Source organism: Suricata suricatta, chromosome 16 (genome assembly GCF_006229205.1).
Source record: "Suricata suricatta isolate VVHF042 chromosome 16, meerkat_22Aug2017_6uvM2_HiC, whole genome shotgun sequence".
Classification (NCBI taxonomy): Eukaryota; Metazoa; Chordata; class Mammalia; order Carnivora; family Herpestidae; genus Suricata; species Suricata suricatta.
The window spans coordinates 42,179,051-42,195,285 of NC_043715.1; the positions used below are offsets into that span (position 1 = coordinate 42,179,051).

Here is a 16,235-nt window from a genome sequence, read left to right on the forward strand (position 1 = left end):
CACACGCCTGGGTCTGAGGGATTTCCCTGCCCCTCACCCTCCCCACCCTGGCCGAGTTCTCCCTTGGGAGAGAGGACCCCGCCCCCGCTTCCCCAAACTGCTCTGGCCTGAAGGAGGACAGAAGATGTGCCAGTAGACTGGACAGCTCCTGGTCAAACCGTGACGACACTTAATCATGGCGCCACCAGCTCCCTCTGCCTGCCTCTCCCTGTACAAGCATGACCTTGCAGAGGTCATGACGGAAGCGGAGGATCACTGTGGAATCTGGAATCTGTATGCAGACGGTCCTCACCCAACTCAAAGAGTAAACAGCCTTCGATAAGCCCCTCTGTGCACCAGGCACTATTCTAGGGGAGAGGGTGAACTAGAGAGACAGGCAGAAACCCTGCCCTCCAGGAGCTCCCGGGCTGGTGCTGAAGGAGCGCGCCCAGAGCGCAGCGGGCAAGTGTGCAGAGGGCTCTGGAAGGACAGGGCCGTGTTTGAATGGAGGGGCTTGGCTGGGTGAGATGGGCAGGGCAGGCGTCCAGAGGACGTGGCGTCTGGGCTGGGAGCCTACACACCGCGTGGGCTGTGGCCAGTGGCAATGTGGGGGGCGGGATGAGGTAGGGGGACCTGTCCAGGAGGAGGGGACCAGTAAGCACAAATGTCTCCAGGCAGAAGGTGCCACTGGGTATTCAAGCGACACATTCATGCGCCTGCTCAGGGGTTATGAAGCTTAACTCTGTGCAAGGAGCCATTCTACAAACAGGACAGGCTGGGGATAAACAGGCAAAGCCCTCGTCCTTCTGGTGGCCAAGTTCTCATGAGAGGAGACAGTCAATCCATATGGTCATTTGTGATGGCAAGAAGAGCTTGGAAAATAGGCCAGGATGTGGGCACCAAACATGACCCTGGGAAGTGACTTAAGAGAGATTGGAGGTGACGCTGAAGCCAAGAGCAGGCAGGTGCCATCTGCTCCTGCTCATGCCCTCTGTGGCCTCTTGGGACTGAGGTTATACCTGTTCTTGCCACCGACATTCTCTAGACACTGAGGACAAGGCCTTCTGTGTCTTAGCCCGAGACTTCCAGAGTTATTAGAAGGCCCGCCCAGGGACCCAGAACCAGGGTGCTCAGTGATGGAGGAGGGGGGACAAGTGAGGCTGCTTCCCCCCATCCCCTCCAGGAAGGAGCGAGTAGAACCCAGGCGTCAGGCTGCCCAGTTCCAGTGGTGGTGACAAGGGCCCCTTTGTGCCCCCCTCCCTTGGGGGCAGGGAGGAGCTGGGCCCTGGAGGCAGGCGGCCCCTGGCACCCGGGGGGAGGGGACGGGCTGGCAAGTGGGGGCCTGGACCCTGGGAGGCCAGGGGACTGTGAGCCGGGCCGGTGGAGCAGAGGGTGCAGAGGCAAGAGCATCCAAGTGAGTACTGTGGCCAAGAGGGGCCAGCGATGAGGTGGAGGGCAGGGGATGGGCTGATGGGGGCAGCAAGGGGTGCCCAGAAGCACGTGTAAGGCCAGGTGCTCTGGGCCATGGCTGGTCACCGCAAGTGCCACCTGTTTAGGATGGAGCAGGGTACGGCTCAGGCTTGCTTTGGGAAGGGGCTGGGACCACGGCAGGGACAGTGACGGGCTTAGGGAATAAATCACAGAGAGAAAGGATGAAGGGCCCTCCTCATCATCCCTGCGGTGGACATTCTGCGGGAACGGCCGCCATAGGGCTCCTAAGATGAGGTCTGCGGCTGGACGAGGAACGGGAGGACGGGCAGGTGATCAGATGCCTGCATCCCGCTGTCTGTGAGGGGGTGGGGGCAGGGCGCTGCGAGTGAGCAAGTTCCAGCACCTGGCGCCTGCGTGCACACACACACACCTCCCCTGGGTCAGCCTTGATCTACATCGGTGTTCCTCAACCTTGTTTTCGTTACACCCCACTGAGGAAAAGTGGCAGACCTGTCTTTCCTAATCCCACTCCCACCATGGAGTTTTATTACTGCAGATATACTGTATGCATGTTAATGCACTGCGGCCCTTTGAGACTTCACACTGCATTGTAACCGCTAAGACTTTTCTGGCCCGCACCCCAGGAACCAATTTTTACCTCTCATGAAAAACAGGTGGTCGACAAGCTTGTTTCACAAGTCAGCCTGGGTCCTGCGGCTGGCCCTTCCCTGTGTCTATCTCCTGTGCCTTCCTGGTGCATGGGCGAGGGTGGCATCAGCCACGTGCCCATCAGTGTGTGTCTGGGCGGGTCTGTCCTTAGCTACATCCCAGTGTGTGCGCAGGTCTGTGTGCCTTTGTGAGCCTGGCCCGCATGCAGCTCCACCGTATGCCTGAATGCCGTGCTCACGCCAGCCCAGGTGTGGGGGGGACATGAGGCGGGGCCGCGCAGCACGCTTCTGTGACTGGGTGGGTGCAGGGGTCTTAGTGCCCACCTGCGGGTGCAGGGCCCTGACCTGTGAGCGCCCGAGTTTCTGCTGTGTGAGTCTCTCCTTCTGGTTGGGTCACATTTCATACCAGCGTTTGCATGTGTCTGACTGTGCTTGCGTCTGCGTCCGTGGGAAGAAGGGCAGCGGAGGCCAGGAAAGGCAGCCACTTGGAAACACTGATTTTGACCCTGAGGCGACCCACAGAGCAGCCGGGTGCCAGGGACTCACCGACTCCCAAGCCCTCGGAGCCCAGTTCTGCCCTACTCGGAGCCCAGCCAGGAGTGCCCAACTCTTCTCCCATCCCACCTACCCGAGAAGCCCCCCAGGATGAGACACCCTCACCCTGAGCAAACAGGGCTCTTTTGTACCAGGCCCGGCCTCTGTTGAGGGTGGGGACACCAGGGGCCGTCTGTGGGGTAGGAGAGGGCGGCAGGAATTCCCGCGGCATGCTGGGAATGCTGATGCCTTGAAACCGAGTCATTGATGGGCTGGGTCCCTGCCTGCCACCCCCAGGCCTCAGCCGTGGGACATCGGCTCCCTCACCCCACTCACCACCCTGCCCGCCTCCCCCGCACCCCAGTGCTCTGCCGCTCCCCTTTCCTTCCCGGAGTTCTTTGCCATCACAGCTTGGGGTGGGCTGTGGCCACAGAGTAGCTGCCGGGCGGCGTGGAAGGGCCCCAAGCAGCCACGGGCAGCAGAGGTCTCAGAGGCAGCCTGACGGCAGGTCACCACTCAGAGCGGACCCTGAAAGAGGGTGGCAGGGGGGCACCTGTCTGATTCTCGTTCCAGGTTGGCCGGCTGCCTGCTTCAAGTGAGACCCGAAGACATTCCCAACTCAGGGAGACGGAGGTGAGGGGCAGGGTCCCAACTTCTCTTTCCCTCTGGCCTCCCCTGCTTCCTGCTGCTGGCCGAGCCCTGGCGCTGTCCTTACTTTCTGGAGACGCCCAGGGGGCGAGGGAGATGAGGATAATTATCAGGGCAGTTGGGAGGTTGTGTCTGCAGACCCAAAGCTAAGCAGACAGAGCTTGAATCCTGACTGCCACTTACAGGCTGTGTGGCCTTGGGCAAGTGACTTAACCTCTCTGGACCTCAGCTATAAAGTGAGGTACCTACCTCAAAGAGATCAAATGAATTAATATAGCAGAGTAAAGTGTTGAGGCCTGGTACGTGGTCAGTGCCATAGAAATGTTTGCAGGACAGGTGATAATAATACCAGCAGCAGCCAACATCTGAACAGGCCCCTTCCTGCAGCTGCCACAGAAGCACCCTTGCCACCCCCCCGGCCTTTCGTCCTGTCCTCTCCCCTCTCCAGCTGTTGCTCGCTTGCTGTACAAAATGATATTCCTCACGACACTCCCTCTCTTCTGGATTATGATTGCAGGTATGAGGTAGGGGTGCTGGGGGGCCTGGGGCCCTGAGCAGGCTGGGGTTGCTTCTGTGGGCCCCTGGAGCCCTTGGGGGAGGGAGTGGCAGGCCACGGGAATGGTGGGGGGGCAGTGATCAGGGAGGACGTGCCCCTCCACCTCAGCGGTGCCGCTTGCCTGCAGCCTCTCGAGGGGGTCACTGGGGTGCCTGGATGCCCTCGTCCATCTCTGCCTTCGAGGGCACGTGCGTCTCCATCCCATGTCGCTTCGACTTCCCCGATGAGCTGCGGCCGGCGGTTGTGCACGGCGTCTGGTACTTCAACAGCCCCTACCCGAAAAACTACCCCCCCGTGGTCTTCAAGTCTCGAACCCAAGTCGTGCACGAGAGCTTCCAGGGCCGCAGCCGCCTCCTCGGGGACCTGGGCATGCGCAACTGCACCCTTCTGCTCAGCAGCCTCAGCCCGGAGCTGGGTGGCAAGTACTACTTCCGCGGGGACCTCGGGGGCTACAACCAGTACACCTTCTCTGAGCACAGTGTCCTGGACATCGTCAGTGAGTCCCCAGACGGCGTGCGGGGGCTGGGGGCCGGGGCAGTGCTGGGGGTGCTGGGGGCGGCACAAAGGCCTCCCCAGGGCCTTTCCAGGGAGGTCTGGGCTGGCAGGTCCAGGGACTACTCCATCTGGCTGGAGGCGGGGGGGGGGGGGGGGGGGGGGGGGGGGGGGGGGGAGAGTGCAAACCCGAACGCCCACAGGGACAAGACAGAGGACAGCAAAGTAGGGCCCCAGAGGGTCTTGTTGCCCTCAGAGGAATATGAGCGCTCTTCCTCTTCTAGAAACGGCTAGGAGAAATGCAGTGGGGCCCAGGGGTTAGGGGCCAGGCCTCTAAATCCCTGTGTTAGCTGGGTGACTGTGGGCAAGTTACTTAACTTCTCTGGGCTACACTTTCCTGTTCTGTGAGATGGGAGTGAGCATAACACTCGCAGCCCCCTGTGTGAATAGTTATGGAGTGCTCAGAGCAGCGTCCGGTGCAGGGGACCCTGCTCGGGGTAACTGGTCATGTGGGAGAACGCACAGATACTGCTCTCGGGCAGTCTGAATTTTCAAAAGAAACCAGAACTGTGTGTTTTTTCCGTGTCATCTCCTAATTCCTAAACATTGGCTGCTGATTCAGATTGTTTTTTAAATCCTAAATTTAGGCCAAATAAAATGCAGTTCTGGGCCAGATTTGGCAATCAGAGTAGGGCACGGTGCCTGATGTCTGAGGGGCCCTATAGCGCCGAGCAGACTCCAGACTCTCAGCTGTCAGCACACAGCCCAACCAAGGGCTTGAACTCATGAATCGTGAGACCATGACCTGAGCTGAAGTCGGACCCTTAACTGAATGAGCCACCCAGGTGCCCCGGAGAGAAGTTTCTTAGGGGATATGATGTCGGATCTGAGCACAGATGATGACGCCAGAGTGACGGGGTTTGAAGCTCAGTTTTACTCCACACTAGGGGTGGCCTCAGTAGGATTCCTCATCTCAAAATGAGCAAAATAATATTACCCCCTTAGCATGGCTGGAAGGACTGGCGAGTCACACTACTGTCAAGTACTTGGCATTATAGCCTTAGTTTCATTCTTACACTCCTGTGGTTGACCGTGGAGGACCTCTGAGTGACAGGACAGGGAGGAGAGAGGGCTGGAGGGAATTCTGTCCCCAAGGATGGGCAGGGGACCAGGTACCAAGAATGGAGTAGGACAAGGTTGAGGTATCCTGTAGCCTAAGGCTGCTTCCTCAGCCCTCTCTCTTCTGCCTGCCGCCCCCCATCTCATCTAGACACCCCCAACATCGTGGTCCCCCCGGAGGTGGTGGCAGGCAGGGAAGTCGAGGTCAGCTGCATGGTGCCTGACAACTGCCCCGAGCTGCGCCCGGAGCTGAGCTGGCTGGGACATGAGGGGCTGGGGGAGCCCACCGTGCTGGGTCGGCTGCGCGAGGACGAGGGCACCTGGGTGCAGGTGTCGCTGCTACACTTCGTGCCCACTAGGGAGGCCAACGGCCACCGGCTCGGCTGCCAGGCCTCCTTCCCCAACACCACCCTGCAGTTCGAGGGCTACGCCAGCCTGGACGTCAAGTGTGAGCCTGGGTGCGGGTGGGGGGGGCGGGGTCAGGGCCAGGGGCGGGGTCCTCGGCCCCAGCCCGCTGACTGCTGACCGCAAGCTGTTTCGCCTCGGCCTCAGACCCCCCAGTGATCGTGGAGATGAACGCCTCGGTGGAGGCCATCGAGGGCTCGCATGTCAGCCTGCTCTGCGGGGCTGACAGCAACCCGCTGCCGCTGCTGACCTGGATGCGGGACGGCACGGTGCTCCGGGAGGCCGTGGCCGAGAGCCTGTTCCTGGACCTGGAAGAGGTGACCTCCGCGGAGGACGGCGTCTACGCCTGCCTGGCAGAGAATGCCTATGGCCAGGAGAACCGCACCGTGGGGCTCAGTGTCATGTGTGAGTCTTCCGAATGCGTCCAGCGCCCGGGGCAGAGAGATCAGGGGAAATGGGCCTGTGAAGGCACAGCCGGCTGAGCTGGGCTGGGCCAGGACCCCTCCAGGCCATGAACACAGCTGAGCTAAAGATGGAGAAGAGGGCTTCAGGTGGAGGTGTTCCTGCACACATCCCACAAATATCTGGTGAACACCTACTATGCGCCACTCTTGTCTTCGGGACAAGGTGGGAAGACAGATGGAGCCCCGCCACCCAGGGAAGTCTGTTAAACTCAGTTTCCCGCGGACAGCCTTGGCTGTTCTGGGAGGAGACCTTGGCCCTGGAAATCTGCATTTCAAAATGAGCCCCGTTGCAGTTCTAGTGGGAGGGGTGAGGGGACCCCAGATCTCAGCCAGCCCCTTGCCTGCACTGTGTATATTATGGAGTCCTGTGGGGAGGGGCTGGTCAGATGAGGTTCTTTGTCAGGAACCAGGGAGAGGTCATTCATTCATTCACTCATTCACAAATATTTATTGAGGCAAAATGCCCAGGGCTGTGGATAATAATAATGACAGCTACCGCCAAGATTTACTCAGCAGTTTCGGAGTGCCTTACACAAATGCTCTACCTCCAGACATCCGCGTGGCCGGCTCTGACCCACCTCTTCCAGACTTGGGGAAGCCTTCCCTTACCATCCCAGTTAAAACTGTAACTCCCTGATTTCCCATCACATTAATTCTTCTCCAAAGCACTTATCCCCATCTTGGTTCCTATGCACTTATTTATCTACATAGGGTCTACTCACGTGGTTGGAAAGCTTCATCTTCCCTTGTTCAGGTTAAAATGGGGCCTGTCTGTTAGATTCTCAGTGGCTCTTGGGGTTGGGACTCTGAGTAAGCTCATTTTCCAGATAAGAACAATGAGGCCCGGAGAGGTCAGGAGATGGGTCCACTCACAGCTGGGAAGGGGCAGAGCTGGGCTTCAAACACAAATACTCTGGCTGCAGAGCCCATGTCGAGAGCCAGGACAGGGGTCCCCTGAGACACCCTGAGCAGGTGTGCCTGGGTTGGGGTAGACGGAGTCACCTTGGGGCTGGGAGTTGGCTGGCAGAAGAGGCACCCTTGGCTTCTGACCGTCGGCCCCCTGTCCTGCCCCCCAGATGCACCCCGGAAGCCGATGGTGAACGGGACAATGGTGGCCGTGGAGGGGGAGACGGTCTCCATCTTGTGCTCCACACAGAGCAACCCGGATCCTATTCTCACCATCTTCAAGGAGAAGCAGATTCTGGCCACGGTCATCTACGAGAGCGAGCTGCAGCTGGAGCTGCCCGCCGTCACGCCGGAGGACGGCGGCGAGTACTGGTGTGTGGCCGAGAACCAGTACGGCCAGAGGGCCACCACCTTCAACCTCTCCGTGGAGTGTGAGTGCCCCGCCTCCTCTCCCCTCCCCGTGGCCGGCCGGCTGTTCTCCTTCCACATTCCCCACCTTGGTGGATGGGTCGGTGGGGGCACTGGAAACGTCCACGCGTCCCAACCCAGGGTCAGCTCTGCACCAGCAGATGAGAACAGGGAAGGTAGGGAGGCTGAATCCACAGCAAGAAACTGAAAGTCCCCCTGAGAGTACTGTGTTCTCACATCTTGGGGTGTGCTTTTCACCAAAAAGATTTCTGGATTGTGTGGCCGCGGCCCCTTTGCATTCAATAGTAAGCATGACATCTAACCCCTGTGTTGCATTGCTGTGCACCGGGCAGTGCCGGAAGCTCTGTACAGGGACCCACTCATTTCATCCACACGACATTTCCATGAAGGAGGGTCTATTCCTGTCTCCAGTTTCCAGAGAAGCAAACCGAGGCTCAGAGAGGTTATGCCACTTCCCCAAAGTCACACAGCCAGAAAAAGGTTCAAATCCAGGCAGTCTGGCTCCAATTTTCTGTGTGCCATAATTGACCTCATCCTCTGTTATTACATCAGAATACATTGACCAAACAGTTGTCCTGTGCAAAGGGCAGTGTGGCTCTGTGGGATGTGGGGGAGGGGCCCAAGGGGACACCAAGCTTTATTTACAGATACAGTGTAGCCAGAGAGGTGGCATGGATGCACGCAGAAAGCTAACTGTCTTCCAAATGAAACTCATCATTCTGCTGGCAACCAGCACCTCTCCCGACATCCCCACCAGCAGCCCTGCCCCCACCCTGGCCTGGGGCCGCCATTCAGGGCCGTGGCTCCCAAGTCACTGTTTCGGCTCCCTGTCCTGCCACAACTCCCTCTGGAGTGTCATCTCCATATTTCCATTTCCCCTGCTTCCTTTTTAGCTCCTGCCTGGCCCTCTGACACTCGTCTCCAGACTTTACCGCTCCTGGCCTCCATTCCCCCCCACCGCGGTCCCCACCACACAAGTTTGCCGGAAGGTATCGGGCACAATCCTCACTCAATGCCGCATATGTGTCGACAATCAGTACGTGGTCGATGTAGATTATTTCTGGAGGGCCGCCTTCCGCGGCAGAGGGGCGGCCACACAGGCTCTGCTGGCCTGTCGCCTCCGTGCACGCTCTCTGCTCACAGCATCCGAGGCCATCTGCTTTCTCCACACTCGCCCTCCTGGGCCAGGCCTCCCCCTGCTGCCCCACCCCCTTTCCCTGGCGCCCCCCAAGCCAGCGAGGTTAGGTGTCAGAGCCAGAGAGCCCCCTGAGGGTCTGATGGAAGCCGCCGAACATGCCCACAACCCCAGCTCACTACGTCTGTAGTCACAGGCCCCTGTGTAATAAGGGCGGCCTGTGCGCCGTGCAGGATGATACCCTCTGCTACTTTGCGGCCCCTGTGAAGCACGTATGTGCTCTCATCATCTCTTCTTTGGGGGAGGAGAAAACCAAGGTCAGAATTCCCCAAGACCGGGCAGCTAGGGAGGTGGTTTAGAGCTGTAATCCTCCGGGACTCTGGCCTGCCTCAGCTCTCAAACCTCTGGCTGCTTCACCTCCCCGCAGCCTTGGGACCCAAGGACTGACTTAATCTGGCTTCTTTTGATGACAAACACGTTTGGAGTGGAAGGCCTTCAATCTGCTGGAGTTGAGGAGCAACTGTGTCCCCCACGTGCCCCCCCCCACCTACTGAGCCCTTTAGGCTTCACCCAGGCCCCTTTCTGCCCCCCGAAGGCTTTGTACCGTAACACTCGGGGTTTTGTGCTCACTGACAATGGCAGGTGCCCTAGTCTTGGGTTTTCTGTCCCTCTTACGTGCTAATCCCAGGGCCAACATGGCGTGGGACGCGCAGGCGGTACTCACCTCTACAGAGAACTTGGGTGCGGGGGACTAGCTGAGCCATCGGCTATTTTGTGAGGGACTGTTCTTCACCCCAGTTTAATAGAAGGAAACTGGTGTCCAGCACCAGACAGAGCTGGTCAGCATCCCAGCTCTGTCCCCACTTTGCGGCATGATCCCAGCCAAGTGTCTTGACCTTTGCTGAGCCTCTCTGCTGAAAAATGGGTCTGAGGACAGTAGCTTACCCCAAAGAAGGTTGTGAAGGCTGTGATTAGTGAGCCCCACAGTGCCTTGCCTCACGTGTCCTACGTGCTCCATAAGTCTGAGGTTTTTTTTCCGGCTAATCTCTCCCTTGGACTCCAGGCTGGACACCCGCCCTGCCTTTCCCGCTGCCCAGGCTTTGCTCACATGCTCTCTCTGCTGGAATGGTCCTATTTCTCTCATCCCAAATCCTTGGGAACATCGCACTTGTGAGCCTATCTTCAGAGTTCACATAGCTCCTTTCGAGCAAGGACCAACACTCCTGTTTGCACGGATGAAAACGCCCTCCTGGAGACCCTAGGAAAGCTGAATGGCCCAATCAGGGCAGAGCTGGGCTTCAAGCCAAAGCGACCCACCCCAGACTCCCCATTCTTTGTGGGACTTGGGGTCTGGGTGGGGTCAGTCAGGGTTTCCTAGGTGCCCCGGGCTGCCTGGAAAGCTGCGGACATAACTGAGCACATGTGGGCAGGGTGGCCTGACGCTGTCACCAGAGCACAGCGGTGCAGTCTTGAATGAAAGGGGTTGTTTGTTTGTTTTTTTAATGTATTAGCTGTGGGTTCGGGTTTGTCATTAATTTACTCTGTGGTGTGTTAACTCGTTTACACCACAGCAAGCACAGTGCATGTCTGCCCGAGCAGAATTTGAGCCTGTAGGTGTTTAATTTGCTAGATTTAGATGCATGAACACACTGCGGTTTTGACTGGAATCACCTCTAGTATGAATCTGGTCATGTGACTCCTGGTCCATCACTGCGACTTTTTTTTTCTTGCTGGAAATTGAAAATAAGTGGGAGATTGATGGCCTGAGAGTCCTTGGCTCATGTGTCAGTGGGTTTTGGTCAGGACTGAGAACCAGAGCTCAGTCTAGAGTGAGCGGACTCTAGTGCTAGGATCTTCAGGAGGGAAAGAGAGCATAGTTTTAAAAAGCAACATTCAGGGGCGCCTGGGTGGCTCAGTTGGTTAAGTGTCTGACTTCGGCTCAGGTCATCTTGCAATTTGTGAGTTGGAGCCTCGCATCAGGCTCTCTGAGGTCAATGCAGGGCCTGTTCAGATCCTCTGTCTCCCTCACTCTACTCCTTCTCCAGCCTCTCTCTCTGTCTCTCAAAAATAAACATAAAAACAATTTAAAAATAAAATGAAAGAAAAATTCAAGTTAACTAACTTGGATTTAAATTTTTTTTAAAAAGGCAACATTCAAGATCCTATTATAATATTTTGGAAAATGAAAGAAGCAACAACAAAAGCCCAGACCAGTCCCATTTTTGTAATACACCAATGGCAGCAAAGAGGCTCAACACCACGATCTGGGGCGGGGGGGGGGGGCAGTGCCGGCGGCCATGGAGGGTCCCCAGAGGGAGGGATGGTCAGGATGCAAGCGGGCTCTAAGGAGTCGGCAGGGACATCTCCAGGATGGCCAGAAAGGTGAGCCAGCGGAATTTGGTGGCCTGTGCCAATGTGACAGAGCTCTGCTATGTGAAAGGTACGTTCTAAGTGTGGGGACAGAGGAGAGCCTGTCTTAACGGACGTAAGAGATGATCATCTAACATGGTTAGGGGAGCAAACCCAAACTTGACGGACAGGGCATAATGAATTGGGATGTGGTTTCCGTGAATGGTAGCAGGAAGACATGTCATCTGAGCAGGGCCTGCATAGAGGAAGGGACTGAGGTCAGCAGCTGTCAGGAAAGGGTTCCAGGCTGAGAGGGGAACACAACCCGGAGGTGGGAAGAAGCTCCATGAGCTTTAGAAACAGAAAGGAGGCCAGTGAAATTGGGATGGAGCCATGGCGAAAGATTAGTGTGGCTGCGTCCCGTGGGAGGCCTTGAAAAACCAGGAAACGGATTTGGATTTCACTAAGTGATACAGGGTGTGTGTGTGTGTGTGTGTGTGTGTGTGTGTGTGTGCGCGCGCGCGCGCGCGCGCGCGTGCGTGTGCCACGTGATCTTAAAACATCTTGTGTTTTACAAGGTGAACAAAGCTAAAGAGGGGTTGCAAGAGATCATGCAAAGGAGGAAATGCAGCTCATCTCTGACGCAGCTACCACTGCCCTTGGCCCTCAGCCAAGGAGTCCCCTGAGGCTGAGCCTCCGTTGTCTCCGGTCCCCTGAGTCCTGGTCTTTCTCGCCCCTGCAGTCGCCCCTGTGATCCTCCTGGAGTCCCACTGTGCAGCGGCCCGGGACACAGTGCAGTGCCTGTGCGTGGTGAAATCCAACCCAGAGCCGTCCGTGGCCTTCGAGCTGCCCTCACGCAACGTGACGGTGAACGAGACGGAGCGGGAGTTCGTGTACTCGGAGCGCAGTGGCCTCCTGCTCACCAGCATCCTCACGCTGCGGGGACAGGCCCAGGCCCCGCCCCGGGTCATCTGCACCTCCCGCAACCTCTATGGCACCAAGAGCCTGGAGCTGCCCTTCCAGGGAGCCCGTGAGTGGTGCGGTCTGGGGCTGGGAGCCCCGGGGAAGGAGGGGGCTTCTCTTGGACCCAAGCTGCCCTCCCCAAGGCCGACCGGGCATGCGGCTTGATGGAGTGGTAAAGATGCCCTTTCTGGGTGACAAGGAGGGGCTGCCCTGAGTTGGCCTGCGCTCTGCTGGGTCCTCTCCTGGGCCCTCCAGCAGCTAAGCCCTCCACGCCAGGCAAGGACACGCCAGCTGTGTGAATATTTTCACTGCCACCTCTGCCCCAGCCTGGCTCCTCAGAACCCAGGTGTCCTCACTACCACCAGCAACCCTGAGGGGGCCCGGGTCTTCTGTCCTCAGATCGCCTGATGTGGGCCAAGATCGGCCCCGTGGGAGCTGTGGTCGCCTTTGCCATCCTAATTGCCATTGTCTGCTACATTACCCAGACACGGAGAAAGTGAGTGGCCTACGGGGGCTCATCCGGGGCTGGGGAGTCTTCCGGGGCTAGGGAGGCACGGAGGTCAGTTAGAGGCGGCGGTGGGGGGCGGGGGCGCCCTGCCTGTGTGTGGGAGGGTGGATTCTGCTCCAAGAACGTTTGGAAGGATGGAGGAGAGAGGCTCCCGCTAACGCAAGTCATGGCCATTCCGGACACGCCGGTGCCTGGGAGGGCACGTTCCCCCATGGGTCCCTGTCCCCCATGTTCTCTGCTGTAGCCTCCTGCCCTCTAGGAGCCCTCCTCCTGCACAGGCCGCGGCGTGATGGGGGGACGCCTGCCACCCCTGGCTCTCGGCCACGGGCTCAGCCCCAGGTGGTTCCAGGACCCCGGTGACTCCACACCCATTTCTAGCAATGTAAACACTCCCCGGCCCCAAACCACACCCGCCTGCCACAACTGTGCCCTTTCTCTGCCTTGTGGCACATGCATGTCAGCTCTCCTGAGAGCGGGATCATCTTTCTGTACCACAACCTGGCAGAAGAGGGGCCATGGGGCCAGAGCACATGAGAAGAACCCTGAGAAATTAGACCAGGGTCCTGAGAAGTGGCAGGGACCAGGTAGGGGGGGATAGGCAATGGGGGACAGGAAGAGGCTGGTCATTCTGAAGAGGCCGTCTGCCCCATGTTAGAGAGAAGCTGGGAACAACTCTGGGGTCCCTTGAGTGAAACTCCTAAGGTAGACGGGGTACAGAAATGGAAGGGAGAGGGACTGACATGTCCTGCCCTGCAGAAAGAACGTGACAGAGAGCCCCAGCTTCTCGGCGGGGGACAACCCCCCGGTCCTGTTCAGCAGCGACTTCCGCATCTCTGGGACGCCAGAGAAGTATGAGGTGAGGGCCAGACACCTGTGGCTTCAGCTTAGCTGGAGAGCCCGGGTGCAGGGACACGGAGGGTCTGGGAGAGCCTGCGGGGCCGAGGGGCAGTGGGGAGGCTGGCCCCTCAGAAGGGGCAGGGAGGAAGTGCAGAGGGCTGGCCACATCTGGGCTGGCTGAGGCTGTGAAGGGGGCCCTCGTCCTCCCCACCCGGGTCTATGACTGCATTTCCTTCTCCAATAGTCCAGAGAGGTCTCTACCCTGGAATGAGCGCCCCAGGAGGTAGGTTCCGGGGGCCTCAGTGTGCCCACCCCTGGGCCCATGTCGGGCCGTGGGGTTGGCGTGCTTGTGTGTGCGTTCTCATCAGGCGTCCAGGACAGCTCCCGGTCAAGTCCAGGCCTGCCCAGCACTCCTGGCCTTGTCCATTCTGTCCTGTTGCTGCTCCCTTCTGTCTGTGGCCACTGTCCTCTGTCTGTGTCCAAAGGGTGGGGGCAGGGATGGGGCACATGGCAGGGAAACCGGAGTCACACCTGCAGAATCTCCAGACTGAGAAGGGGAGCCCCACCAGACCCAAACACAGGGGAAGGAAGCCCTGAGCCAGGCATGGGCACATATTTGGAAAGGTGGGATCCCCACCAGGAGGCTTTAGTCTGGGAAGATGCTCTGGGTTGACTCAGTGCCCCTCAAATCCCTATGCTGAAGAGGGCTTCCTGGAGACATTGAATTTGTAGGTGACTTTCGGGCTTAACAAGGAGGAGGTGGCTATGTGTCAGGGCATCGGCATGGGCAAAGGCCCTGGGGTGGGGCCTGGGGACTGAGAAAGGAAGTGCATTCACATGGGGCTTTGGGACTCAACCCGGGGGCCGTGCAGGTGCAAGTCATTGCAGCCTCTAGAAACCCCTCCTAATGGGCCGGTTCTGTTCCCAGAGCGAGAGGCGACTGGGATCTGAGAGGAGGCTGCTGGGCCTTCGGGGGGAGCCCCCAGAGCTGGACCTGAGCTATTCTCACTCGGACCTGGGAAAACGGCCCACCAAGGACAGCTACACCCTGACGGAGGAGCTGGCCGAGTACGCTGAAATCCGTGTCAAGTGAGGGGGTGGGGGCAGCCCGTGTGGCCGCCCCGCCCTCGGGACCCTCACCGGCCCCTACTAGCTGTGGGCTCCCTTGCTCCCCAGAGCGGAGAGGGCTGGGGCAGGAAAGGGCTGGGGCAGGTGACCATGAGGTCCCGGGGGCCTGGCCTCCCCTCCCTCCCAGCTGCCCCCACCCTGCCAGCACCCACCCCTCACTGTGGCTCCTCTCTAACCTCCTTTAACCTCATCTGTCCAGAGGGGAGCTCTGTCTGTCTGTCCATGTTATTTATTGCTGCCCGCTGCCTGATCTCCTGCCCCCACACCCAGCCCCAGGGCCTGTACAGAAGGACATGAAATAAATGCCCTGATTCCAAATATCTATCTAGATATTGATGACTTAAAAAAAATTGTTCTGTTTATTTATTTTGAAAGAGAGAGAGACATTGTGAGTGGGGGAGGGGCAGAAAGAGAGAAAGAGAGAGATCGAGAGAGAGAGAGAGAATGCCAAACAGGCTCTGCACTGATAGCACATGGGGCTCACACTCACAGGACTGTGATATGGTGACCTGAGCAGAAACCAAGGTTTGGATGCTTAACCGACTTGAGCCCCCAGGTGCCCTGATCCTGATGGTTTCTGATCCATCCTAGCGGAGCCTACCATCGCCCTCCTTGCCCTCTGCAAGGCCCCATGTGGGGCCCAGGGCCCAGGAATTCTAGCCCTTAGCCCAGACCAGCTGCTCTGAAGCTGCCCCACTCTGGGCTGGTGGCTGTGAGCTGAGTCTGGCCCCTTCACTCACCGACACTCCCTCCTGTGCCCTGCAGGTTGGGGTGACTGCGGATCTCATTGTTTCATGAGCCTGTGTTGGTTTGACCATCTTCCTCCACATTCATGCCACACTCTGCAGTTTTAGCCTTTCCCACCTCACTCATTTGGTGCAAGAAACATTAATTAGGCACCAGCTGTGTACCAGCCCCCCCCCCCCCCCCCCCCCCCCCCCCCCCCCCCCCCCCCCCCCCCCCCCCCCCCCCCCCCGCCAAGAAGCTCAGGCTATCCTGGGAAGGGACAGGACAACACTGTGAAGATAAGGACACCAGGGCTCAGAGAAGCGAGGTGATGTCCCCAGGGTCCCAGGGCTAGGAAATTGAGTGGCCAGGCCCTGGACTCAATTCTTCTGTTGGGAACGTGAAAAGGGCTAGACTCTCTGGTATGAATGGTATTAGTAACTAAGAGTTGTTGAGCACTTACTATATGCCACATGGTTCTCCTTGATTTACACTAATTAATCTCCACTCACCTTTCTTAACAAGTATGACAATGACTCTCCCATGGTCCCTGTTCCAGCAGCATAAGTGTCACCTGGAAACCTGTTAGAAAGGCACATCCTTAAGGCCCCATGTCAACCTGCAGGAATTAAAAGCTCTGGGTGGGGCTGGGGGTAGTGATGGGGGGTGGGGGCAGCAGTTTGTGTTTTGATTCCAGGTGATTCTTATGCATTGTTGTTTGGGAACCTAGGGGAGCTGAGGCACAAAGGTTAAATCACTTCCTTGAGGTCCCTCAGCTGGTAACTGTATAGCCCCAACCCGAGCCCAAAGCCGGGCTCCCACCACCGTGTGCTCCGCCATCTTAGTGAGAAGCAACGGGAGCTCACGGGACGGAAGGTGCTGAGGGAGTGTGAGGATAGAGCTGCAATTTGGGTGCAGGTGCTGGGCTGGGCTGTTCTCCCCTGGTTTTTGAAGCAGA

At 58.3% G+C, this 16,235-nt stretch overlaps 1 protein-coding gene across 5 annotated transcripts; it reads left to right on the forward strand.

Annotated features, from left to right (window-relative positions):
- Positions 1-1,299: 1,299 nt before the first annotated feature.
- On the forward strand, positions 1,300-14,873 carry MAG (myelin associated glycoprotein). 5 transcript variants are annotated; one of them, XM_029925922.1, is made up of 12 exons: positions 1,361-1,393; positions 3,186-3,245; positions 3,709-3,777; positions 3,944-4,312; positions 5,579-5,875; positions 5,980-6,237; positions 7,373-7,633; positions 11,858-12,145; positions 12,478-12,574; positions 13,343-13,442; positions 13,668-13,706; positions 14,352-14,439. In XM_029925922.1, the coding sequence occupies exons 3-11, from the start codon at positions 3,732-3,734 to the stop codon at positions 13,692-13,694; spliced, it is 1,743 nt and encodes a 580-aa protein (XP_029781782.1). In that variant the 5' UTR covers positions 1,361-1,393; positions 3,186-3,245; positions 3,709-3,731; the 3' UTR covers positions 13,695-13,706; positions 14,352-14,439. The 5 variants fall into 5 exon arrangements, with proteins under 5 accessions (XP_029781783.1, XP_029781782.1, XP_029781779.1 ...); XM_029925923.1 differs by lacking the exon at positions 13,668-13,706 and having other exon boundaries at positions 1,300-1,393; positions 3,648-3,777; positions 14,352-14,873; XM_029925919.1 differs by lacking the exon at positions 13,668-13,706 and having other exon boundaries at positions 14,352-14,873.
- The last annotated feature ends 1,362 nt before the right edge of the window (positions 14,874-16,235 follow it).